The sequence below is a fragment of the Oenanthe melanoleuca genome, chromosome 3, assembly GCF_029582105.1.
Source record: "Oenanthe melanoleuca isolate GR-GAL-2019-014 chromosome 3, OMel1.0, whole genome shotgun sequence".
Lineage (NCBI taxonomy): Eukaryota > Metazoa > Chordata > Aves > Passeriformes > Muscicapidae > Oenanthe > Oenanthe melanoleuca.
This window is the reverse complement of record NC_079336.1, coordinates 18,629,438-18,657,194: the sequence shown is the minus strand read 5'-3', so window position 1 is coordinate 18,657,194 and position 27,757 is coordinate 18,629,438. Positions and strand designations below refer to the sequence as shown.

Sequence of the window (27,757 nt, the reverse complement as noted above, 5' to 3'; positions counted from 1 at the left end):
ATTGCATACAAATTTGTCTAATACTCTTTCAAATCTGCTAATATTCTGCCATCAGAATTCCTGCACCAGCAGCAATTCACCTACCTAAAGAAATACGTGCTCTATTGTAATCTGCTAGTTACAGTGAATGCCTGCTAGCTCAAGTTTTACAATTTCTGGTAAATACCTAATGAATTTAACTTATCTACCACCTTCCTGCTTTTTCAAATAGTCAAAGCCCCCAGCCTCTTACACTCTTTCAGGAGTCTCAGCCCTCTTAATCTCTCCTCAGGGCAGTTGCTCCATCACCAACCACTCTAATTGCTCTTCTCTATACCACTGTCAACGCTCTGTCCTTCAAACAGCAGAGGAACAGGCAACTGCTGACTCATGAACATGAAAAGTTTCACATCTCTTCAGGACACTTCTCTTACAGAGCTAAACATGTTCTGAAACAAAATTCTGCTTCAGATCAAAAAATTTCCTTTGGAGATCTACTTCCTGTTGAAGGTCTTATCAATATTTTCTTTCCAATGTGATCTAACATAAGCCCCTCATGTATTAAAACCGAGGAGAAAGCACAGATTAGACATAAATTATGTTTACCTTATAAAGCTGCAGAATACAGTAGCAAACACACAAAATCTTGAAATCCAGCCTCCAAACTGACAAGATCATAAAGTCTACAGAAGAGTGTTTATTCCACTTTGATCCACCAGAACTGCTGTCACTAGACAACGACTAGACAGAATCAAGTATTATAAACTGTTAGTATTCTGCAACATTATAAAGACCATTTTATGCATGAATAGTAATGTTTCACCTATAGATTTGCAAAAAGAAGACTTAGTGCAGTTAAAGAGATAGTCAAAGGTGTCCCTGCCTACTTCAGGAGAGGATGGATGAGATGTCCTTTTCCCTTCCAGCCCAAACCATTCCATGACTTTCCTGCACTATGATTCCAAAAACAGTATTCTAAAACACAAATTTTGCACAGAAAAATAGCATTAGTTAAGCAAATTAAAAATTAGGCATTTCCACTCCAACCTTTCTAAAAGGGTTTTTTTTTGGGGGTGGGGTGGGTACCTTTATCACCAGGGAATGGAGAAATTGGAGAGACATTCATCTACCTGTACAGTACAACAATAAGCACAGGAAAGCTTAACTTCCCATCCTCAAACCAACAACAGAAACTTCATTTTCTCCCTGTACCGCTTGTTTCCTGCATCATTATTTCTTCTGCATTCCTTAGGTAGTTACAGGAATTCACTCCTCCATTATCCCTTGCTTTTTCCCTTCCTGTCACAGACTGAAGTAAAGCAGGATTATTTTTCTGGACTGAGACACAGCAGGTGGATTTGACAACAGCATTCTGCATTCTGCAGTTACTTTGCATGTGGCTAGACTTGTGCACTTTTAAAAGCTAAGAAATGGGTGATATTTCTAAAGCACAGTAGAAGTAGAGAGAGGGAGAAAAGGGAAGAAAAAAAGAAAGAGGTTGAACATGCTACCAACCAAAGAGCTCAAAGCTACACCTTGCACAGAAGGGCTGCAAGTAAGATTTTAATTTAGACAGTAGCAGGTATGAAAATTTAAGTGACATTAATTGGCCAGCAAACATGGCACAGAGAGGTTTTAACAATGGACAGGATGAATAAGCCACCTGATTAAACACTTTCATGCTGCAAACCAATCCAGTTACTCAAAGTGGTAACCATATGATTCTTTCCCCAGTGGCTCACTTTGAGTTCCTTGTTTACTTCCATAACGTTGTGTAGATACTAAGGAAATGGCAGGATGCCTGCAGAAGCCTTGAGGAACTGATGACTTGTTTTAAATAAAACCCCAAACAAATCCACACCCTGACCTCAATTATGTATAATAAGATGCCTGATAAGGCCTGGCTGGACTCCCAATTTGGTGAATGCTAGAACCACAGCAGAAGAAATATAGCATTTTTATTGCTGAGAGAAGAGGGAAGCTTGGCTCTCCCTCTTGGGCTATGCCACACTCAGGATTTTCTTGACAGAGTTGAGGATTATATAAGGACAGAGTCAAAAATCAACACTAAAATAGCAAAGTTTAATGGTTCAATATATAGTGTATATATAGTATGGCTGAGGCCTGACTCTTACAATTTAATTTTAGATCAATCAATTTCATAAAACTTTGTTCAAAGGCAAAGAAAATTGTTTTTTTAGTAAAAAAAATCTTAGCAAATCAAAAATAGTACAAACATGTCAGACAATTTGAAGCTATTAACTTTAAAAAAAAAAGGACATGTAGGCATGGAGGTTTGCACTATGTGGCATCTATCCCAAAATACTACAGAAATAAAATAAATATTATAGAGAAGACAGAGGAGTAAATTCTTGTTTCTATTTATCTTAATCACTCTATAAACAGAGGAAATTGTAAGCGAGATTTCTGTGACCTCAAAAATTATTTCAGCTTCTGTTCATCTATCAAATTATCCTCTTCTCCCTCAAGCTTGCTTTAGGATTTGGATTGTAAAATTAGTTCCTTAGAAACTAATTTAATATCGCAAGTCTATTGAAAAAAAATCACGTAGACATATCTGCTTTTTAACAATAATACTGTATGAAATATTTAGACATAAGCAGGATTTCCGTGTTCAGTTTACCCCATCAATAACATATGTAATAACCCTGTAGCACTGTCTTCACTATTAGCTTTTAAGTATGCATATCTAATTGTCTGTTTTGTATTCAAGCACTGCTCAGGAAAGAGGTAACCAGGAGCAATAAGACAATAATATCTATCAGGAGGATACACCGACTGATGGATTTGGAATGCCGTGACCAGCGAATGCTCAGCTGGGAGAAAGCTTCATTTGCACTCCTGCTTGTTGTTGAAAGGAGAAGATATTGAGCATATGTGAGTCAGCAACACAAACCCCATGGGTGAATATCACACCAAAATTGATTAACTGCTTAATTTGTAAGCTGATGAGGCAAGTGCGTCAGCCTCTGATTTACATTCTGACTAACAGTAATAATTTGCTGGCTGAACATTTGGTGAAATTATCTGAGCAAGGTACATTAAAGAATAAATAAAGCCTTTTTACTTAAAAGCTATAACTAATTCTGATACAATCAAAATGATGCTGAATATGAACAGATGAAGTAAAGCCTAGTGGCATTACGAGAACCCAGACATCAAAAGTACAGTTTCAAAGAATGGATGACAAAGGGGAGACAAAGACTCGCATGCAGATTTCACACATATGTTGCCCATGTACATTTGAGCTTTGAAGTATTTGGTGAAAAGTGGTTTTGTGGGCATTTTTTTGGCCACAAAAAAAAGAAAAAACAATGACAAATACCTCTGTGAGCCTCATACAGCAATTCACTCTTTGCTTTCACTTCACTAAGGAGTTCAGAAACAGCACAAGAATACATTAAGGCATAGCTGATTTGCAAATACCCATAGTTACATCAGGAACATCAATGCTAAAAGGCTCATATGAACAGAGAACATTCAAAATATGAACATTCATAAACATGAAAATTCACAGAGTCAAGAAAAGTTAAAGAACAACATTCTAATGGGAAGGAGAAACCTGAAAAACAAGACTGTGCAGCACTGGAAAAGGGCCTAAACAAGAAATTTCCATTTGCTATAGCAATTAGAGATTAATGCAATTTTGGTTTCACAAACATGTAACAACATGATTTGTGGTAGCCAGCTCCAGCCTTGGGATTCATTTGGTACTTGGAATTCCTCGAACAGCATGCCAGATATGCATCATAAGCATTTTGCCCAGCCCAAGAAAAGTGATGCAACACAGAGACGTGGATGACGAGCAGCATCCTATGCTAGACATGTCTCTGTGTCTCTCTCCATTTATGATTTCCAACACTTAAAGCCAATGATTGAAGGCAAAGAATCCAGGGTAATGAGATTTCAAGAAAAGATCTTTGGAGTTCAAGGAAATAGCAGAATAAGTTGAAAAGGACCCTAAATGATGTTAAAAAATAAAGGCAATAACGACCCTCCTTAAGTTGAAATCCAGCAGACTACTATTGTCAGAGCCTGAGTTCCTTACTCCTGGTTTGAAACCAACAGCAACAAGCAGGTACTGTTTCCTCCAGATTCCAAGGACAGTGAATAAGGAAAGGCTCAGAATGCACACTTTGAACATCCTGCTTATGGTATAGACAAGGAGTTTATGAAAGCAGTTGCAGGGAATGAGAAAGCATCACTGACACACTGGTTAGCCAATAGGCAAGGTTGTACAGTTCTGACACAGGCACCTTGAGAACAGCCAGGCAGACAGGAGACAACACATCATACATCAGTGTAAGGCAATGGAAGCAGAGCTGAAAAGTAGAAAACAGGGTCTCTGTACAGTGAAGTTTTGCACTATGCACATGTATTTCTACCATGATCTTTATCACTTGGATTCCTGAAGCTTTACCAGTTTCCATGCTTCACTGCTCATCAACACTGGTGTGAGAAATCAGTGATCTGTCAGTTATGACAGGGTACAAGAACTACAGCAGGCACTACATGGCCTTGCAGTGTCAGTTGAGCTGCACTGGAAGACTCTACTGTGTGCTTTCACAACCCTAATGGTTTTTATACTGTGAATGAATGTAAATACACTTTCCTCCTTCCCCACCCGGGATTACAAGTTGTTTACTGGATGGCATTGCATTAAACTAGTGATGGTAATGCTGAGAGAGGCAGAACAGACCAGAAAGGTCTGCAGAACCTGCAGCTGACAGCATACAGAAGTCAAGGAGTTGGAAGTATTTACCTAAGACAGATGGAAATATATTCTGTCCAAACGCTCCCGTGAGAGGAAGTAGGAAAGTGTTTAAAAATATAGCTGAAAATGGAAAAACACCCCAAAACAACAACCCACTCTTATCCATGTTAGAACCAGCCTGGTTTTCCTTGTTTTACCTGCAATAACCTGCTGAAGGCAGCTGTTGAGCCTGTGCCCAGGAAAAATCTCATGAGCATACTAAATTGCAACTAAATTCAGCCTTCAAGAACTCAAATATACAAAAGGAATGACACAGAATATAGCACCTTCTCTAAATGGAAAAGTCCAACAATTCTGTATTTCAAAGAGGAGAATCTCACAGACATTACTATCAATATAGAAAGCTGAGATATTTATTGTATTTTGAAGAACTTTTTAATAGAGGACATTATAATAAGAAATCATAAAAGAATTTGTGAAGCTTGTATTTCCACAGTTACATGTATTTATACATTTACATCACAACAATTTGTGTGGAGGGAGGAATAACAAATGCCATTAAGATTAATACTTCCAAAAACCTTTATGCAAACTTGCGTTGCATCTGTATTGTCATTGCAAGACAGCTAAGTCAGACACGGAGAAGTAACACAGGTATCTCCATTTGGATTTTGACATGCAAATACACAGTATGGAATCAACCCAAAATACAAAGAATCACAAGTCTTTATTGAAAAGAATTTTGAATACAGATTTCTTACTTTGCCTTCTTTTCAGGGTTTTTTTGTAATATATTACTATGAGTTATGGAAATTAAAATACTTCTGAAGATAACTCAAAGGAAGCCAGAATTATCAGAGACATGTAAACGTGGTAACTCTAAATGTGGAGAGGCAAGCTGCCTCACCCCACCTGCATGTGCACTATGTCTACCATTAGCTGGTACTCTAAGATGAGTAACTCTTCACAGCCTTTATTAGAGAATCATTGAATGGTTTCTGTTGGAAGGGACCTGAAAGACCACCCAGTGTCAGCCCTCTGTAATGGGCAGGAACATGTTCTCCTAGACCAGGATGCTCAAAGTCCCACCCAATGTGGCCATGAATAGTTCCACAGACAAGGCATCTACAGCTCCTGTGGGCAATCTGTTCCCAGTGACTCACCACCCTCACAGTAAAGAATGTATTCCTAATTTAAATCTCCCCTCTTTTAGTTTAAAATTGCTACCCCTTGTTCTATCACTACTGACTGTGTAAAAAGCCACCTTTTAAGCATCACCTCTCTCCCTCTCTTCTGCACACTGAACAAACCCAGCTTTCTCAGCCTATCTCCATAGGAGAGGTGTTTCATCCCTTTGATCACCTCTGCTGCCCTCCTCTGAATTTGCTCCAACAGATCCACACTTGTCTTGTGCTAAGAACTCCAGAGCTCGATGCAGCACTCCAGGTGGGGTCTCATGAGAGCAGAGTAGAGCAGCAGAATCCTGTCCCTTGCCCTGCTGCCCATGCTGCTTTGGATGCAGCCCAGGGTGCAGCTGGGTTTCCTGGGCTGCAGGGGCACATTGCCAACTCATGTCCAGCATTTGTCTGCCATAACCTCCGTGTCCTTCTCAGCAGTGCTGCTCTCAATGAGCTCTTCTCTCAGTCCATACCTGTATCTGGGATTGCCATGACCCAGGTGCAACACCTTGCACTTGGACTTGTTGAACTTCATGAGGTTCTTGTGGTACCACTTCTCAAGCTTGTCCAGGTCCCTCTCCATGGCATCCCATCCTTCTGTTGTATCAATGGCACTGGTAAGCTTCATGTCATCAGCAAACTTGCTGAGAATAAGCACTAAATGTAGGCTTAAGGCTTTCTGCTATGATGTTTTTAAAGGAGTAAGTAAATTTCCTGATCAAGTTATTATGCTGTTGTTCTCTAAGCAAAGGTATTTTGTAAACTCAGGCTTATGGAGATGGAAATTGAAATGTTAGCTGATGACCTTTTGGAAAGAAATGCAAAATTTATTTGAAATGCCATATATAAAATAATACATCCAAAATTAGGCTCTGCACAGGCTATCTGATATAAATTAAATGGTATGAAATGTGATAAAAGTAATAATGCTTGTTAGTTGTATCAGTGTGACTATTGTTACGTATAGTGTCCAAAAGCATCAAAGATTTTTGGTCAGCTCTAGTGTTTACAAGCTGCCTTTTCAAATCTTGCAACCAATTTCATATGCACTTCTAGACCATGGGAACTCAATATTTTTCACATGAAATATTCATTTTGTTAATGCTAAAATAATCCTAAAACATGTAAAAAACCCATACTGCATTTCATTGTGGCATAACTTTTGTAACTTTTTTCCATGGAAAGGAAGAACTAATTCAAACACAAAGTTGATCACTTTGTAACTTTATGTGGTATCAGACCTCAGTCTCACGTTGAATTAACTATTTCCCTGAGAAAAGTCAAGGGAAATAAGGTCCTGTAACACAGAGTTTCCTGTGTTATCAAAAACATTTGACGACTTGGGTTCCAGTTTTTGTACTGAAGTCATCTTGGAGAAAATTCTAATTAGAGATGCAGAATTTCCTCTCATCTCCTTTTCTGATGAAAGCTGGAATACATGAGGGTAAAATCATAGTGACAAAGCTGAACACCATACTTTAAAGAAAAATGTGTTCCCCTTGTACATGTGAGATGTTTCAACTGGGTGATGTTCCGTATCTCTAAGGAACTGTGGCATATGAAGACAGTTGATACCTGCCTGAGGCACAGAGGATTTGTTCCAAAAAGTACATTAAACATCTGTTCAGCTGCACAAGAGGCAGAGTAGTGGAATACCAGTAGCTAAAAGTCTTCAAAAATTCTTACAGCTTTTAGAAATTTTAAGAATACTAAAATCCCAAGTCCACAGTTCTACAACCAAGTTGTAGCTCTGCACTAGAAGAAAGGATAAACATAAGTGGCACAAGGAAAAAAACCACTCCATTTGTGCAAAAAGAATGATAAACAACATTTTCAAGAATATAGAGACAGTTATGTGCTCTAAAACGTGCACGGGAGGCAGAGTTGTGCTGGGGGTTGTCTGAGACTCGTGTGAACTCTAGCAAGAATTTGTACAAAAAGAATTGCAGGCTTTGGCTCAAAACATGCCACCACACCTACCCACCCTACACCCATGCCCCAGCATGCTGTGCACTTGAAACCCTTTGAGCAAGTCTTTCACATACACTTATTATAATATGTTGGATGTGTAAACAATTGGCACCAAAGGGGTCCTACCTACCAAGTAAGATAAGTAGCATGACTGAAGCTAAGTCAGAGCTACAAATTCAGTTCTACCTGTCTCATGTCATGTCTCATCATCATAGAGGAGTTGGTATGTGAAATTTAGACGGGGGGTAAGGGGAAAATCCCAAAAGGAATCCAAATTTTGCCTTTTTAATTGTATTTTAATAATGAAGAATAAACTTCAAGGTTACCCAAGCAAAAAAAAAATTAAAGGCTGTTTATATAAAAATCGTAAACATCTTGTTTATCTTCTCACGAAGGTGAGTACAGAGAGAATAAAAATGTAGCAGATAAAACCCAAATGTGCACTACACAATAGCCCTCTACAGTGCCATGAAAAAAATACTACCCACCTAAACAAAATACTCTGCTTTTTTACCAATGAAAATACTTAACACTTCTGTCAAGAAAACTGTCACCATCATTCTGATTCTCTCATTTCCACACTTCATAGATGTCCCAATTCACTATGTGCGTGAATCAAATCTAAGAAGTCATCAATTCCCAGAACTAATTAATTCCTACAATTAACTACAGAAGAAAAATTTCTTCAAGCTAAAAGGAATAAACATTTTAAAAGTGAAGGTGCTTGATATTTATTAATCAATAATTAGAAGAGCCCTAGTTCTGCCAAAGTTCTTAAATTATCTTGTTCACAAGAGCATTTCTTCTCCACTAAGTCATACAGGTTTTCCTTTCCAACAGTCCTGCATTACAGGCTCTTTTACAACAATGCAATAACTGCTTCAAAAGCCTCCCCCCCCCCACCCGAATATGGAGAGCTTATTACATCAGAAAGAGTAATTCTAATGGTGACAAATCATAATAATGCAAAAGATGGCAGTGATTCTGTCACAGTCCATTGCAAAGGTATTAAGTTGCCATTAGCTGAAGAAGGCAAAAATTGTGTCTCTCTTCCACTGCTGAGGGCTGAAAATGACAGAATCATTTAGGCTGGAAAACACCTCTGAGATCATCAAGTCCAACTTTTGATCAAACACCACTTTGTCAGCTAGACCACAGCACTAAGTGTCACATCCAGTTGTTCCTTGAACACCTTCAGGGATGGTGACTCCACCACCTCCTTGGGCAGCCTGTTCCAAGGCTCAACAATCCCTTCAATTAAGAATGCAGGATAACATATAAGGATCCTCCCCAGTCTCCTCCCAAAGACAGGGAAACATGAAAGACATTGTCTCAAAATTACAGCCAGGCATGTGCCTACATGTGACATACACAGCTACAAACACTGGGTTTTACAGGAACTCCAGGATGGCCTTTCAAAGCACTCACTTCTATGAGCCTTACCTTCCCCAACCCACACAGGAAGAGGGGTGTAGGGGGGGAAATCTGCTTCCAATGTCGATACCACAAGGGACTTCACATGACAGAAAGCAGGACTAAAGGCACTCTGCACTGCTTAATTATATAACATGGCAGAGCCACATGTGAGAATGCCACAACTGACTCATCTTGCCCTCCCTCACCAAGGCCATGTGTGACAAGCAAGCAGAGCCCTGGCCCCTGCCTGGTTCCACCACCTCACACTCCTGACACCTGTGAGCTGGCCTGACAACAGCAGGATGCTGCAGGCACCGGGGATAGAAGCCACATGGCTGATTGCCAATCACTTCCACTGTAAAGTCAAGTAACTAGATTATTGTAAAAAATGTGGGTATACAGTATAGCATTTTGAGCTGCATAGAAGGAAACATGCAGTTTGTTCCATTCCACAGCAAATGTTATATAAACTCTTCAGCTTTTATTTGCAAGTCACAGATCTGGGACAAAATTAAGAATCTGGCACTTTTTATTTAACCTCCAAAGTGCTGCATTTTGACCAGAAGACCAGCCAAGCAAGTCTTTAAAAAGCAGCACAGGAATCCAGTCCTGACCACACCCTACCGTGGTGGGGCTGTGTCTGCTGGTGTTACAAAACCCAGCCAGGTACGCAGATACAGTGTACGAGACAGCCCAGCAGAAAAAATAGAAACAAATACATACAAAATTTTAAAAAAATTACAGAATTAACTAAATATAAAAAAGATATAAAAATATATGTGCATATATATCTTACAATACATAGTAGGTATATATACCTATATTATACATAGATGTAAAATACAGCTAAATAAAACAAAAAAACAGACACTCGAGCTGCCCTGGAAAGCGAAGCTCCCATGTGCTCAATTACACCAACAGCCCGGCAAAGGCCAAAGCCGCATTCGACGCTTCTTTAAATGTTACGGGTAGGACGCAGCACATGCTGGGACTCCCGGCGAGAAGGGCGGCGGTGTGCCAGCGCAGCGCTGCCCGCGGAGAACGAGCGCGTTCGCTCCGCCCGCGGGGCTCCGCGCCCGCCGAGCCCGAGGAGCCCACCCGGCCCGAGGATCCTCAGTCCTGCCCCGCTGAGGAGCCCACCCGGCCCGAGGATCCTCACTGCTTCCCGCTGAGGAGCCCACCTGCCCCGCGGGATACTCACTCCTGCCCGGGCCGGGGCTCCCCCGCTCCCCCTCGCTTCCTCTCCTCCTGCCGCCGCAGCCTCACTGGGCGGCGCCGGGGCGGCCCCGCTGAGCCGCGCACCTGCCGCAGGTGAGGCGGGCGGGGCCGAGGCGATTGCGAAGCGCCCGTCCCTCCCTTCCCGCCCGCGGCTCCTCGGCGGCACCGGCACCGGCACTGGCACTGTCCGGTGCCGCCCCGTCCCTCCCTTCCCGCCGGCCCGGGCACCTTCCACACCCCGCTCTGTTCTACCCCCTCGAAACAGGCAATTCCCTAGCCACCTATAACAGCCGGTGCCGTAAAGCGAGGCGCGGGCGGCGCGACAGCCGCGAGGTCCTCTGAGCGAAGATGGCGGCGGGGGAGGCGAAGTCGGTGCTGTTCGTGTGCCTGGGTGAGCGGGGCGAGGGGCGGCCGCTCCCGCGCTGCGCGTACCGCTCCTCGGCCCGGGGCACCGGCAGGGAGGGGCGGGAGCGCGGTGAGGCGAGGGCCGGGACCTGGAAAGTGCGGCTGGGCCGCCGCGGTGCCGCAGGCGTGCCGTCCTCGGGCGGTTCCGCGGGTTTGCCGTGTCGGGGAGGGCCGGAGTAGTGGCCAGAAAGGGAGGCAGGATACACCTGTGCCTTCTTTGTGACACGGGCAAGGAGCAAGCGCTTAGTGCTGAGGGTGGCGGGGCACTGGAGCAGGTTGCTCAGTCGCGGAGTCTCCCTCTCTAGGAACGTTCCAAACCCATCTGGGCGCGTTCATGTTTAACCTGCTCTTGATGACCCTGCCTCGGCAGGGGGATTGGACTAGATCATGTCCAGAGATCCCTTCCAATCCTCATAGCTCTGTGATTCTATGAGATCAGTAGGAAGTAGTAAAGGAAGTAAAATGCAGTGTTGACAAACGCGAAGGTGTGTGGGAAGCGCAGCACCTAAATAGGCATAAACTAGCTCTGGCCTAAGGCTGCTGCTTGGGGACAGCACGGAGAGGTGGCTTTGAGCAGCTTTCTGAGATGGGTTGTGCAGCACTTGGCTTCTGGAACAGCGGGATGAGAATGGGGAGCCTGCCTGCAGGCCTGCTGTTGGGAGCACATGGCATGGGAAAGGGAGAGAAAACCACAAAAAGAACCACTGAGGTTAATGTTGGAGCCACTGTAAAAAGAGGGAAAGAAGGGTAGGGCTTTAAGTAAGAAAAGGAACTTGGTGGAGACTGATTTGTTAGGATCTAATAATGAAATTCTTGATCTGGTATGAAAATGAGTGAAAAGAATACGACTTTTTGAAAGGCTGCCAAAATGAAGAAATAGGAAACTTTCCTTTACTGACATTTTGTATGCTTAAGTTGTAAATCTTGTCACGCCAAGTCCCAGAAAACAGAAGTGTTGATGGGATTAGAAATCACCTGAATGCTTTTCTGGAGTTTAGAACAATGAATTACTGGTAAGCAAGATAATCACAACCAGCAAATAGCTAGCCTGACTACATAGATTACAGAGCCATGCCCCATTTTGTACAGGCTTTCTCTAAACTTCTGCTTTCTTCAGTGCTTAACAAGCTGGATGGCTCTCTGCTCTGATCTAGGTGGGCTGTTAACATTATCTGCTTCCTAGCCCACATAATCTCACCTATGTGCTATGAATCCCTGATACTTTGCCAAGTTTATTGCAAAACCATTAGTTAATGTTTAGGCTTTTTGCTATCAGCATTTTTTGTTGTTGTAATAGGAGACATGCAGATTAGTTGAATAGCAAAATAAGAATTTAGTTTTGTGAAATATATTCTGATGTTTACCTTAGAGTAAAATGAAGCCCTAATAATAATCCAGGGGAAACATTCTTTAATAAGAGATTATCAGTTGCTGTGTTCTTAGAAGCTAGGGGTCCATACAAATGTTGTATAAAAACATCTTAATTAATATGAATCCTCCCTCCAAAACATGATGTTCCAAAGATAGTGGTAATCACTGACTCTGTGTGATGAGGTATGAGCCAGTGGGTAGGAAGACTGGCCTGGCTGAACTGGGAGGAAAAAAAAGAGAGATTATGACCTTTGGAAGAAGGGGCAGGCAACCCAGGAGTACTAAAGGATGTAATGTGATTATGCAGGGAGAAAAATTAGAAGGTCCAAAACCCAGCTAGAGCTTAAAGTGTTTACTGCCATAAAAGACAAAAGAAAATATTTCTGTAAATACATCAGCAGCAAAAGGAAGCTAAGTAGAGTCTCCATCTTTGTTGGATGCAGGAGGAAATAGTGACAAAGGATGAAGAAAAGGCTGAGGTGTTCAATGCCTTCTTTACCTTGGTTTTAGATGCTAAGACCAGTTTGTATCTGTGTACCAGCTCCCCGAGTTGGGAAACACAGATGGGGAGTAGTATCACAGATTCATAGAATAGATTCACAAATTCACTGAGGTTGGGAAAGACTTACAAGATCATCATGTCCAACCTTTGACCAAACACCAATCTGTCAACTAAACCATAGCACTAAGTGCCACATCCAGTTAGTTCTTGACCACTTCAGGGACAAAGACTCCCTCACCCTGCTGGGCAGCTCCTTTCAATTCTTAAACACCCTTTCAGTGAAAAATTTCCTCGTGCTGTCCAACCTGAATCTCCCCTGCTGCAGCTTGAGTCCATTTCTTCTTCTATTACTAGTGACCTGGAAAGTGACCAACTCTCACCTGTCTACAGTGTCAGGTATTGTAGAGAGTGATAAGGTCTCCCTGGGCCTGCTTTCTTCCAGTTTACACCACCCCACCTCCCTCAGCTGCCTCTCACAGGACTTGTGTTTCAGACCCTTCCCCAGCCTTGGTTCCCTTCTCTGGACACCTCAGTGTTTTGTAGTGAGGGGCCAGAACTGAATGTAAGATTCAACTTGTGGCCTCACCATTACTGAGTACAGGGGAACAATCACTGCCCTGCTCCTGCTGGCCACAGTGTTGCTGATACAGGCCCAGATGTCACTGGCTTGCTTGGCCACATGGGCACAGTGCTGTCAGCTGGGTGTCAACCAGCACCTCCAGATCTTTTCCTTCCAGGCTGCTTTCCAGCCATATTTCCTGTACAGAGGGAGCTGCTGGAAGTGCTCACTGAGCTGCTTTCAATCTTTTACCATCAGTCTCAGCGGGGGAGGTTCTGGTTGACTGGAGGTTCACAAATGTGACACTCCTCTACAGGTTTGAAGGAATGACCTGGGGAACTGCAGGCCTGCCAGCCTGATGTTGGTGCCAGGGAAAGTCATAGAGCAGATCTTCATAAGTGCCATCATGTGGCACAGGACAACCAGGGCATCAGGCCCAGCCAGGATGGGTTTAGGAAAGGCAAGTCTTGCTTGAACAACCTGATCTTCTGTGACCAGGTGACCTGCCTAGTGGATGAGAAAGAGGCACTACTTCACTATTACCTTTAACACCATTTGCCACAGCATTCTCCTAGAAAAACTGGCTACTTAGGGCTTGGATGGGTGCACTGTTTCCTGGGTAAAAATCTGGATGTGTGGGCCCAAAGTAGTGGTGAATGGATTTATGTTCAACTGACAGCCAGTCATGAGTAGTGGTTCCCTAGGGCTCAGTATTAGGATCAGTCCTGTTTAATATCTTAATCAGTAATCTGGATAAGGGGATTGAGGGCTGCTGTAGTCAGTTCACAGACAGCACCAAGTTGGGTGGGAGTGTTGATCTGCTGGAGAGTAGAAAGGCTTTGCAGAGGGAGCTGGGCAGGCTGAATCCAATCCAACTATAGGAGGTTCAACAAGACCAAATGCTGGGTCTTGCCCTTGGATCACAGCAACCCACTGCAGGCTGGGGCAGAGTGACTGGAAAGCTGCCTGGTGTCAAATGACCTGGGAGTGCTCATTGACCGGAGCCTAAACTATTCTATGATTTTGTGAAATAATTAATATGTGTGGGTTTGTAAGCCCACAATGGTGATTTGCACTATAACAAGGTTCTAATGCTGGAGCTCTTTTTAGTGTAATATAATATAATAGTTTATATGAAAGGATGGACAAGTACCAATCAGTACAAATGTTAATAGGATGGATTGTTTTAATTAAATGTAAATAGCTTTTAAATTTCCTCTTCTGTGTTACTGGTGATATGTGGTGTGAAAAATTTTATTGGCATGATAAGCACTTCTTTTTTTCCAGTGAAATATACACTTTTCTCAGTTAAATTTTGTAGGCAACTTGTTTCTGCTTTAAGTTTGCTTAATTTTTTTTGGTTGTTCTTCAAGAGTGATGCCTTTTTCCTCCTAAATTTTCCTAGGAATAATAGCTGAGATTATTGTTGAAATGACTAAACAGATTTCTAGAACTGCATTTAACTGTAGTGTTCTTTGCTGGTTAATGCAGTACATTAATTCTAAAGCTTGCCACGTCTATTGAGCGTGGATTCCAGAAAGGACATTTCTTCATGAAAAATTACATTTTCTTTCTACCTTGTTTTGACTGAAATGTCTATTGATTGTGTTCTCTGTTTGTAAAGAAATAAGCAGATAGTCGTTACACAACAAAATACAATCTAGTTAATGTGCATAACTACATTAATGATAAGGATTCCTCATCACTGAGAAATAATTGAAATACCCAGCAACATATGTAATTACATATGAAAAGGCACCAGAAAATACTTTTTTTTTCATTTAAGCAAAGAAATAATTAAAAGCAGAGGTAAATCAAAATGTACTTTGCTCATTTTACACTTAAGTAGCTCATGTAATTAGTAGTTGAGCTTCAGAAATGGGCTTAATATGATGCTGTGTTATATAAAGTCTGCCTCTTTCTCTCTGATGATTTCTCCACTCTAACACAAGCAGCTGACTGGCTGTCTTAGACTAGGCTTTCTGATCTCCTCCAGAGATGGAGGACCAGTTGTAAGATGGGTGTACTGTTGAGCAAAGTGAGTTTGGCTAGGTCTTCAGAAGATTAATGTGTGTTGTGAATCACTGAGTAGAAGTGTTGTCCCTGGGGATCTAGACTGCATAAAATTGTTTCTGAAATGGCAAATAACTCACTGGATGTGAGGATGTTAGATGACAGTTACTGAAATTTGAGTTTCCTGGTTCAGTTGTCAAAATTCATTGTATGCATTTAGATATAGCCAAATACTATGTTTCATGGGACAAAATGCTATTTACAGCTGCAGAATGGAAAAGCTAAGGGTTGGGTAAGACACTGAAGTAATGAAAAACAGTTTCTGTAATGAGGATTCTTGACAAGTTGGCAAAAATAAGTCTTTTTTTTTTTTATAAAGAAGAGAATGTTAGATAAATGTAAGGAAAATTACCTTTCTTCTATGCAGTATTGGTAATATAGCTGTAGGAATACAGTGTCTTTTAATCTTTTAATCAGTGTCTTTTTTAATCTATGTTTCAAAGTTATGCAGAAGTACTAGAGAGTAGAAAGCATGGTTGTAGAAGTAATCTTGGAATTGAAAAACAAGATCTGTGCTTAAAGTGTGTAAAGTGTGTGATTCTTGTAACTAGGTGCTTACGTGTTGAAAACTTGTGTTTTCTTGACAGACCTTTAGGTTTATTAGAAAAGCATGAGATAGCAGCAGCTGAATAATTTAGGATAATTGTTCTTGCTGCAAGGAAAGTTTTTTGAGACACTCACACATGCACCCACACAAGTGCAAAGACCAGGCAATCTGAACAAAAATCTGTGCATTGAATGGTTCCTCACAAAAGTAATTGAATGCTGAATGTGACAAGATGGAAGGAACTAGGACTTGTGATGAAGTTCTGGCAGGAATTTGAGTACAGAATAGAATAAAGTGACCAGTCAGTTTTAAATACTTGTGAAGGGGACCTGATGAATGATAATGATGCAAATGGTGCTGGGTAGCATATTCCAGTAACTCAGATGTGAGAGGATGAAGACCAATAAAACTTCTGTTACTAACAGCAGACAGAAAAAGAAAGGAAAAAGAGAAAAGCATTTGTTTGCATTTGGGGAAGCTCTGAAAGAAGTAGGGAGCTGAATAAGGAACAATTAAGATACAAAACCAATTGAGAGAATAAATGATTGGATCAGTGTACTCAGAGATGGGCAATGGAACTGAGCATGAAATGGATCCAAGTTGTCTCTCCTGCCAGTAGAAGCAGAGCTTCCATTTCTGTCTGGGAGTGGGTCAAAGATTAGTGCAGAAACCAGAGTAAGAACTCAAAAAACTAGGTGTTGGCTTAGGTCACTGTCACGGGCGGCCTTGTGCATAGAAAATGAATGAGAAAACATGACTTCTCAGAAGTGATTGACAAATGGTTGTTCCAGTACTGATTCTGTGATTGAACCCTTGTCCTTGAATCATTGTATTTAGAGATGTTTGTAGGATCAATTTCGGTTGGTGAACTCTAGACAGCTTGGGCACTAGTTTTCTATGATAGAAAATGTCACTACAACTTAAAGAACTTGATATGCAAAAAAGATGAAGGGAGAAGATGGAGATTTTGAGAACTTGAATACTGCCACCTTCTACATAAAGCCAGCATGATCAGATTGGTTGGAACAAAAAGGACAAAGAGGAAAGTAATGCCTGAGGAGGATAGGTAATGTATAGATAATATTTAAGGAAAAGAATGATTCAAGTCCAAGGAGGAAGATAATTGCCTCGTGATTCTTTTTGTGACATTTCCTCTTTCACTCTCCAAACATGTCTGTCAATCCATAACTTAGGAAATACTGTATATCTGTGAGGAGCCTCAGGAATGCCTGGAAAGACTAATGTGGGATGTAAAACTGTATCTGAAATAGATAGAAATTAGTGAGAAAAGTGATTGGAAAACAAGAATTAAGTTTGCATCTGTTAGTGGGATAAGGCAGAGCTTTATGTCAATCTTGAGATGAATGATAACAGTTGCAAGGAGTAGCATGGCTAAAATTTGTTTAGGATGAAAATAATATTGCAGAGTATGTGGGGAACAGAGCTTCTGTTAAGTCAGTTCTGTGATTCTGTCCATAGTTCCCAAGTATATATTTGAATGCTGATTGAAGTTCCCTAACAGTATTAATACCCCTGCTGATATCTGGAATGTGACATCAGGGAAGACATTAATTTTTAAGTCACAATCTGGATTAAGTGTTGGTTTCAAAAATGATGCAACTGAAGTTTCTAGTTACTGCTAGAAGTGGTTGTTAATACATTTAATCAAGGTGATCATGGTGCTGTTCATTACCGTATTTTATATAATACTGTTAAAGATTATATTTATGGCATTTATTTTAAGAAGTGAGCAAGCTGTAGAAGAGTAAAAATTTGGAACAAGTTCAATCCATGTGAAGCAGAAGGCTAAACAAATGGAAAAACCATGAGGGATTTATTTCAAAACCACTGTTTTGAAATTCTGGGAGCTAGTTAATGAATTACTAGGTCCAAGAATATTCATCATTGTTTTTATTGAAATGGTGAGTGTAGTAATGAAGGTTGCTGTTCATGCAAGTTGCATGGGATCATTCATACAGAGAAAAAATTTTGTTCAGGAAGAAATGGATGGCCTCAACAGCTGATGTAATGAAAACAGAATATAATAATTTAGAAAAAAGGTTTAAAGATGACCTATTTGAAGTAACATAGAAAGAGGGGGAATGGACAAATTACGAATAGGGGGTTGTAATCATAAATTTGATACTTGTGAACGAGTCAAAGGTGACTGTAGAAGTTCTCAGGTTATTTTCAAAATACTAAGTACCTAGCAGACTTTATTTTTTATTTAAAGAACAAATTGAGGAAAACATTTCCTGTAGTATAATTTGTCATTTTGTTTGTCAGTATTCAAGAAAAGTAAATTCAAATTAGAAGAAGAGCAGGTCTGACTTAACCAGAATGATTAGATAAGGTCAGTTAATTTCATGAAGAGATGGGTTTGTTTAGTTTAGCACAGCTATGCTTGGCAAGGGTTCAGTACCTGTTGAAGGAAAGACTGGTGTTAACCAAGATCTGATGAGCAGAGACTTCCAGGAATAAATACTAAGTTGGAACTGGAAAGTCTTATGCTACCACAGGAAATTAGTAAAGATAGATTATGCTCTTTTAAATGGAGCATGATGTGTTTGTAAGAGGAGCAATGCTGTATATAGGCTTGCAATATCAAAGAATTGAGGTCATTGATATGAAGGTTATTTTCTGTCTTGTTCTGTTTGTTACCATGTTTTGAAACTGTATTGTTTAATGCTTAACTCAAAAACTGAGATTATTTTTCTACTTTATTGCCATTTCATAATTAATAGTACTAACTTATTTTCTCACTTAACCACATAGGGAGCCCCAAAATTTTCCTGCTTTATTTTCTTCCAAGACTCATTTCATTTCAGTGTATTTAATAAACTAATTCAAACAATGGAATTAGTATGTTTTCTCCTGGAAGAAGATCTATTGACATCAGAACTCAATGTTTTGGCAAGATCAGTTTTTCAATGGTTAGCCTGTTCCTTTTGCCTTTTAGTTGGTTTGATGTTCTCTAAATTTTTGACAGTCATTTTGTGTTGTTTCAGACCTTTATTTCCCTCTTTGTGATTTTTTTATAGTTCACATGTGACAGCAAGTTATTAAATGCCCAGATCATAGCAGCTTCTGTCTTTAGCAGTGAAGTATCTACCTTGGTGTTTTGTTTGAAAATGAGATTAAATGCCTCACATGAAAATTTCTTTTTGCTGGTGGAAATTTAGCTTTGTTCATTGCAGTTTTTTTCTTTTTACAGTTTGAGATTTTGAAAGAATTTAATCAGTAGTAGGAGAGTGATTTATATAAGGGTACAGAGATGAGTTTTGCCATTTCTGGTATTTTATACATATCTGCTCAAAAATCAAGGATGAGCAAAGTTACACATTTTGTTTGATGGGAACTGAAGATTTGTGTGTATGAGTTACTGCCATCTGTGTGACATCAAATATGAATATCCATCTAGTTACTGAAAATCTCTGAAGGATGGAAAGGTAGAAAGAGCTAAAGTAATAGTTGAATAGACTTGTTCTTTTTGTTGAGACACTTCATTCTTTTCAAATATGAATTTCTGCATGCATTTTTAAGAGGTCTGCCATAGATTATTACAGTTGCAGTTACAGTTTCAGAATAAATATGCTGTAGATCCATTATTTTTAGTTTCTGACAGGGCTGTAATGTATTGTCAAAATAGGTTCTTTGTGAAAATAAAGTCAGATCAAGTGGCTAGGGCAATTGGAGGCCATTGAAAAGGAAGATTGTTTATGTATTTGAATAAGTATCTTAACTATTTGTTGGCTGATTGACACCACTTAAGCTTTGCCATGTGTTAGGTTTTGTTCCTAGTCCTCTGTATTTTGGGCAAAAAAAGTTTGGAATTTTTTTTCCTGTGATATTTTTAGAGCTTGTGTGTCTGAATTCAATTTTTGAGGGTTAGAATGGGTTTCTGGATGCTGCTCTTGATGAGGGCTCAGTTTTACCTGTAGTGACTTGACTTCGGTGACTAAGAGTATTTTTACTACAGATTGTTCAGCCATTTTGCTACATTTTCACAACGGTGGTGGCTGTGTTTTGGTCTTGTTCAAGAGACTGGTGGATAGTATAGAATTCTAGAATGATTTGGATGGGAGGTGACCGTCACCTAGATCTTTTCATCTAGTTGCAGCCTTCTGCTGTAAGCAGGGACACTTTCCACTAGACCAGGTTGCTCAAAATCCCATTCAGCCTGTTTTGAACATTTCCAGGGATGGAACACCACAATTTGTCTGGACAGTCTGTTCCAATGTCTCATCACCCTGACTGTTAAAAAAAAAAATAAAAAATCTTGTTTCTGTCCAATGCAAGTCTTCGCCATTTCTGTTTTAAGCCATTGTCCCTTGTCCTATCACAGCCCCCTTTATATATAAACAGGTTGCAGTAAGATCTGAACTCTCCAGTCCTTTTCTTCTTCAGACTGCACAACCTCAGTTCTCACTCAGAGCTGCTCAGCCCTCTGATCATCTTTGTGGCCCTCCTTTGGACCCACTCCAACAGCTCCATGTCTTTCTTGTGCTTGGTGCCCCAGAACTGGACATACTAGTCCAGGTGGGGTCTCGTGAGAGCTGAGTGCAGGGGCAGAATCCCTCCCTCAACCTGCTGGCCATGCTGCTTGTGATACAGCCAAGGATGTGATTGGCTTTCTGGGCTGCAGGTGCACTCTGCTGGCTCACAGCCAACTTTCCACCCGCCAGTGTCCCCAAGTCCTCCACCAGGCTCCTTTCAATCCTTTTGTGCCACAGTCTGTACTGATATTAGAGATTGCCCCAACCCAGGCACTGGGACTTTGGGTTCTCACATCCACAATTTGCATTGTCTGAGTAAATAAAAATCTTAAATGTGATCTGGGCTGGAAAATCCACACAATTACTGGTTTGTTTTTTTCAATAGTCTGAAAATTCACTTGAATCTCTTGTTTCCATAGGAAACATCTGTCGTTCTCCAATAGCTGAAGCAGTTTTCAAAAAACTTGTAAGTGATGAAAAGCTTGAACATAAGGTAAGCTACTGAGTTCTTTTCCAAGAAATAACTGTTCTCATAGCCAGTCAGAAATATAAGCAGTGAGGAAAGAAACATAAAAATATGAATTTGTTTTTCTGTAGTGGAGGATAGACAGTGCAGCGACATCTGCCTATGAAATAGGAAGCCCTCCTGACTATCGAGGACAGAATTGCATGAAGAAACATGGCATTACCATGAGTCATATTGCCAGGCAGGTACTGTACCTTACTTTTCTTAAAATCTGTATATGTATTTGTTCTATTGTTACAGTGGAGGACAGACAGTGCCGCTGTTTCAGACTGGAACGTGGGGCGCTTCCCAGACTCAAGGGCTTTAAGTTGTCTAAGAAATCATGGCATTGAGACTGCACATAAAGCACGACAGGTAGAAGAGAGTATATTTTCTTCCTTATTCATACTCATGCCCTAACCATTGCAGTCACACAAGTCATTTGACCAATGCATGGTTAAGCATCAGGTAGTAAATACTCTATGCAGTTTTTAAAGGACTCCAAAGTGGCTTAACTCTTCTAGTTGAGCTTAAAGAGTTTTTTGTTATTAAGGTTCATTGGAAGTATAACTGGAAAGCATTGAACCAGTTTCTGCATAATAGAAAACTCTTGCCTCCAAATGTTTAGTATTTTGAGTATTTTTGAAATACTTTTTAAAAATGGACTTACTCTAGTAATCTGTCATGTATCCTTCAGCAAGGAATTGTATATTTATTTAGTAGTTCCAAAAAGAAGTAGAATGCCTCTTCATCCATCACAAAAAGCTTTTGTGCTTGCATGCAGCACTTTTAAAAATATCGGAAATGCTAAATTAGAGTGAAAGCACTCAAACTCAAGATTAGTGGCACAGTTGGTGGGATCTTCAGAGGAAAACATACCCTTGAAACCTTCTTAAGTCAAAGGCAGGTTTGCCACTTAGTGAAATCCTCTAAGTTTTACCTAAACTTTTATCTGTTTTCATTAACAAAAGAACATGTATTTCCATACTGCATTCCAGGGAGATTGGAAGTAAATGTGCCTGCATCTATTTAAATCATTCAGACACTCATATAAATGCACATAATTTACTTCAGTTAACTAGTCTCTGGATATAAGATATTCCTTTAGGGCTTGACCTTCACTTAGTTTGAGTTTACGCCACTAGTTTTTGTATTGACAAAAAGATCAAGTAGTCTTATTATTATCTTACATTTCTGTTCCCTTCAGAATTTTTCTAGACCTCACTGAGGTCATATTTACTTTCTTCACTTTTCAAAGACTACATGTTTAGTTTTTGACTTTCAAAAATAAATTCCCTCAATTAGTCAATTGCCCTCTGCTGACCTCTCCTGATGTTAATCTCTGTTTATATGAAACAGAATTAAGCACAGCACCATTTCAGATTTTTCAATCATTTACTAATAGAATTGAGACTAAAAAAGTCTGCTGTGATATTTTCCTGTTGCAACATCTGGATTTACCATTTATCAGTGTGTACAAACATCATTATTTGTCAATATACAAGCTAAATTGTACTGAAACCATTCAGTCATCACAGTAGTGTGACATGTTTGTATTCTTAGAAGATATGCCTTGGAAACTTGAGAACTATTCCTCTAGGTATTACTAGAGTGGCTTATGAGCAGTTAAATTTAAGCAAAGGGCCCCAAACAAGTTGATCCTCTGTCTTGAAGCAACTCTTTGTATCCTTCTTCCGCAGAAAAGGAATGAAAATACTTTAAAGAAGGTATTTGCTTATACATTCTGTCAGATGAAGAGATTTTTCAATCAGAAGAACTTAAAATGTTACCTATACAGGGAGAGAAAATTTAAAAATAAGGCACTAAAATGGAAGACTAACAGGACGAAAATTTGTCTAAATCATTCCAGTGCACACAGTTTCTTTTCTAAAGAAAATCTTAAATTCTCTGAACTACAGGTAACACTTTATTTTGCACTGATGTCAACTCCAAATTTATTTTTTTTTCCTTAACTTCTGTCAGATGGTTTCTGCTGATTCTCTGAACTGCAGACCTGATGTGGTCTTGTACTTCTGAAAAAAGAGGTACTTGATAGTGTAGAATAGGACTTTTTGGAGTGGTCAGGTTAGTACAAGTGGAAGTGTATTTGTTTCACTTTTAGAGACAAACTTAAAGGTTTTCTGTGACAATTGTTTCAGAACAGATTAAGGAAGATTTAATACAGAAGCTACAGAAATAGAGAGTAGGGATTTATCTTGGTTGCCTTCAAAGTACTGTCATAAGATAAGTACCTTGTACAGTTATCCTCTTCAGTCCTTTGGAAAACTTTGCCCAGTGAAAGGCACCTTCTCTCATGTAATTTTTTGCTTAATTATGATAATCAAGGATTTTAGATTTTTTTTTTTAAATTCCGTACTACAAGAATGGTTTATGTAAAAGAGAATAATAAATTGGTCATGTCCTACCATCATATACAGTGATATTCTAAGTTAAAGTGAAGTATAAAAATAAATGTATATATTGGTACATGAAATATAGTTACCATTTTAGTTAATGGTAGGTTGCTGCATGAAGTTCTCTAAGCTCTTATTCTTCATGCACAAACCAGAGAAGTTTTAATCATTTTCACTTTTATTCATGCTGAGGCAAAAATTGATTTTGTTATGACTCATACCATGAATTTGCCTTAAATATGAAATTGTGATTAGAAGAAGGTTGTATTAAATACTGTTTCACAACTGGATAAATTTGAGGACTACTACCTCTCTGTGGGTTTCAGACAGAGAAAATGAGATTTCCCTTCTGTAAATAAAGGAAAATATTTCACTAATAATTTAATAATTGTTATATGCATTTTTTAAAATGTAAAATTATTTTTATCTGTGTATTTCATCCAAAGTTGACTACTTGAACTCTCCACTACACTTCTCAAAATGTATCTAAATTTTGATGTCCCCAGTTTCATCCCCCAAAGTACCAGTTTTTGTAGTTTTGAGTAGTACCTTCAGTTCACTGGAGTTTGCTCAATTAAAGCTTTTTTTTTTTTTTTTTCTTTTAAATCTGACTCTGTGTTAGGGCTTAAAAGCACAAGCCAAATGGTAACATTCGTTTTAGGGCTGCATTTGCAACTGTGTTAGTGCTGGTCATAGGGTAATAACTGTCACACTGTCAAGTGTTCCTAGTTTATTCTTCCATTTGTCTGTACAACAAAGAAATCTGTGCCCTCATATTTTCACAGGGGCAAGTGTTCAGCTCTGTAGAGCAATCAGAAGCAGCTTGTAGAAGTCCTGATTAGATTTGCCAGGAAAACAGAGCTATTTCCACTGCAAAAATATTTTCATAGGTCAGAGGCACTGCATGAATACAGCAAATATTTTTACAGTGAAAATAAACAAGTCTGCATTCGTTTTCATCATTAACTCTTTCTTTTCATTTGCACTCCTGACTATCTCACCTCTTCAGTTCTCTTTGTGTGTAATGTTTCATTTATGGCTTTATTCTGATGATAATTTCTTATGATAAGAGCTTAATCAGCATCTATTTGTTGTTGCACAAAAAAAATTGTGGCTGTTTTGCCATCTAAACCTTTCTTTTAATACATAAATACTTTTTACAAGTTAAAACTGTGACTTACAGTGTTTTGTCTTTTGGCTGTTTACTTGCTTACTCACTTCTCTAGCCCATCCTTTGTAGGGATGCCTGCCAGAGAAACCTGTTCTGAACAACTGTCAGAAGTTTCTTGGTTATGATGCTTCACAAAGGACTGTGCATGAAAGGCAGTCTTAAAATTAACTCTAATATTAAAGATTTAATTCCATTTCTTCATCCTCATTATAGACACCTGGTTCAGATATCTTATAGCAGCATTATGGGCATGGTCTGGGAAGATTTTACCCTAAACTAAGGCTTAAATCTAAACTGAAATAAAATGACAACTGGCAAACATCAGTAGCCAACCTTACAAGATGATGACATTAGTATTTAAGTCAGTGGTTTATCACATGGCTGTGAACTCAGATCTCTGAATTTAATTGCTGTTCATGTTTAGGAATCAATAAATTACAAGAAAGAAAACAGATGATATGATGGTAGGAAGATGTACAATAGATCCCAGATTTTTTCAAATTGTACTACAAATTTTGTGAATTTACATGGTCTAAAATACTGTGGATGCATTTGTTTTTAAGAGATTGTAACTCATGCCGTCATACTTCAGCTTTAAGTTTCACTTGGTATCTTTTCTTGTGCAGGGGCAGATTACTAGACTGGAATATTTCAATTGATTCCAGGCTAACCTACATTTTGTTGTCTTATCAAGAAAGTAATTTTTAACTATTTTATTGCATGGTTCCCATGATTGGAAAGTGCTTTAGTTTTAGTAGTTGCAAAGTACTAGAAATGTACCTTTTACTGGTGTTCTAAGTTGATGCATTAAATGTGTAAAAGAAAAAAAAATAGAAAAGGTTGGTTAAATAGCTGACTTAGATTTGGGGTTTTTTTGTGGAACACTTGCAGGAATAGATAAATAATCACGGTAGAGTATATTTAAAAGGTTGTAAATTATTGTAAAATTTGATGAAGGTGCAGTTCTTTTCTTTCCACCTGTGTCTTTTTTAATAAATCAGAGCTACAGAATTTGAGAAAGCGTTTTTTTTTGTTTTTTTTTGTTTTTTTTTTCTCCATTTTAGTAGTCTAATGCAGTTTGTAGGCTAAAGCACCTGTTTTTACTTCTAGATTACCAAAGAGGATTTCCAGACCTTTGATCATATACTTTGTATGGATGAGAGCAATTTAAGGTATTGTATGAAGAAATGGAACAAATTTATGTGGATTACTTGTAGTGATGTCTCATAAGTCACTTTGAAGACAGATGTCACATTTTACTGCTTAGCTTGTGTTGGGGTTTCTTTGTATGTTTTTTTTTGGTTTTTTTTTTTTTTTTTTTTTACATGTATGTCAATGATGTGCTAATGGATGGATTCTTCACTTCTAAAAAGTTTAATGAGCCAGAACTCAATGGTTTATTTGTGTGATACATGCCACTCAAGGATTAAGGACATGGAAGTTTAGTTACTTTGTGCTATATACAGCTGATGCCTGTATAATTAAGAATGAGGATGTACTTACTGTCTTGATTGAAGTGATCAGTTTTTCTAATTGCATGGCAGTTAAAAGACAAACTGGCAACTTGGAAGGGATTAAATATGGTGCAGGTTTTTTTACTTTTTTTTAATAGAAAGAGAGGGAATTCTGAAATAAGCAAGGTTGTTAGCTTGTGGCAGTTTTGCTTTATTGTTAGCTCCGCTCGAGTTAAGCGTTCTTTAGAAAGATCTGGCTAAAATAGCTGCCTAGTGTAAAAATCTGGATATCACTAGCAAAATTTCTACTCAATTACATACATATTGAGGATTAAAGAGCTGAATTTAATAATCTACAAGTGTCAAAGTGCTTGTAAGCGCTATTGTCAAGTTCAAAAAGGCCCAAACCAACAACAAAACCTAAGTAAGTCCCTATTAGTAGCACATAAAATCTTCTAGAAGCAGCACTACTTAACTGAAATAAGTATGATTTTGTTGAATTTTCTAGAATGTCTTGAATAAGCTCTTTCTTCCACAGTCTTCGTGAATGAAGGGTACATAACACTTGGCTTGATTGCAGTGTGTCAGGCAATGATGTGACAGGGCTTCCTTCTATTTTCACTTGAATTCCTTAAACAGAAATTTGAATTAACTATTTATATTACATGAGCTCTAGAGCAGAAAAAACATCAGAACTGTAACAGGGATATTGCTGCTGCTGTGCTAAAGTTTTGCCTTTAGTTTGCAGTGAGTTCAACCATTTTGCCTAGGAATGCTTATTTGTAGCTGTAGGTGATGCCTGGAAAGGCTGATCTGGAACAGAGCCTAGGCAGAGCAAAAGGAGTAAAATAGGTATTTATTGAAAGGATACCCCTTGGACAGTGCAAGAGCCTGGCTGGGTCTACACCCAGGTTGAATCCAAGATGGATCCCAGTCAGGAGTCTTTACACTTGTATAAGTTTTGGTTCATCTACATCTTGGGGTCAGTTATCCAACCACAGCCCCAGGCTATGAGGTCTCAGCCCTCTGGCTTGCCTCCTTCCCTTTGCTGTTGTTTATGCTTTTTGGGTAACAGGTGTCCTTGATTCTCTAGCTAGGACAGGATTGTTTTGTCTGACTACCTGTCAGAGAATTAGAGAATTTACTAACACCTAATATGAAGTTTCAGAGATACCAAGCAGCAGAGAATCTGAAAAATACAAAAGCTAAAACCCAAGACATCATAGGAGGGCAGGCTGATTCCAGGTGTTGATGGAATGCCTGTCATATGAGAAAAGGAAGATCTGGGACATGTCTTTTCTTTAGTACCAAATCCATCTGACCCTGTCCTGTTCATTAAGTGTTATGCCAGAAAGCCTTTAAGAAGATGGTCTGACATTTTTTTTAATACTAAAACGCTAGAGAATTTATTGAAAAATCTGTAAATTAGTTTGATAGAGGATCTCTGATTTTTTTTCAAGCAAAACCAGTACTGTGATCTCATTGCTATTTCTAAAGTATCTGAAATTAATTTTTAATCAGAATTAATAATTGGAATTTAATTTCTTAAAACTAATCTGGTTATGACTAAGTATTCACAAGGGGTTTCTTTGACTTTTTTAATGGTGAGTAAGTAAAATGATTTGGTATGGAGATGTGTAATATTAAAATAATTTAATATGTTCTGGGAGTTCATTGTGAAGGTGATAGTACTGAGCTGCCTTTAATCTGAAGATGATGAGAGGTGCAGTTTAAGTGCCTTTGGGATAAGAGATGACCATTTT

General features: G+C 39.2%; 3 protein-coding genes across 5 annotated transcripts in view; 1 reads left to right on the top strand and 2 right to left on the bottom strand.

The window, feature by feature from the left end:
• The window catches only part of SH3YL1 (SH3 and SYLF domain containing 1), a 42,627-nt gene extending 32,044 nt beyond the window's left edge, over positions 1-10,583 (bottom strand). The window contains exon 1 of one of the 2 annotated variants that reach the window (XM_056488892.1): positions 10,481-10,583. In XM_056488892.1, the coding sequence (XP_056344867.1) occupies position 10,481 (1 nt within the window). In that variant the 5' untranslated portion in view covers positions 10,482-10,583. The remainder of the gene's footprint in view (positions 1-10,480) is intronic. The other variant, XM_056488891.1, reaches the window with a different exon arrangement.
• A 218-nt stretch (positions 10,584-10,801) lies between these two features.
• The window catches only part of ACP1 (acid phosphatase 1), a 19,609-nt gene continuing 2,653 nt past the window's right edge, over positions 10,802-27,757 (top strand). Inside the window, exons 1-4 of one of the 2 annotated variants that reach the window (XM_056488895.1) lie at positions 10,802-10,888; positions 20,870-20,943; positions 21,217-21,330; positions 25,651-25,712. In XM_056488895.1, coding sequence (XP_056344870.1) covers positions 10,846-10,888; positions 20,870-20,943; positions 21,217-21,330; positions 25,651-25,712 — 293 coding nt within the window. In that variant the 5' untranslated portion in view covers positions 10,802-10,845. Of the gene's footprint in view, positions 10,889-20,869; positions 20,944-21,047; positions 21,162-21,216; positions 21,331-25,650; positions 25,713-27,757 lie in introns of both variants that reach the window. The other variant, XM_056488894.1, reaches the window with a different exon arrangement.
• ALKAL2 (ALK and LTK ligand 2) overlaps positions 25,720-27,757 on the bottom strand; it is a 22,321-nt gene continuing 20,283 nt past the window's right edge. The window contains exon 6 of the mRNA XM_056488897.1: positions 25,720-26,624. The gene's annotated coding sequence lies outside the window, so the exon portion shown is untranslated. The remainder of the gene's footprint in view (positions 26,625-27,757) is intronic.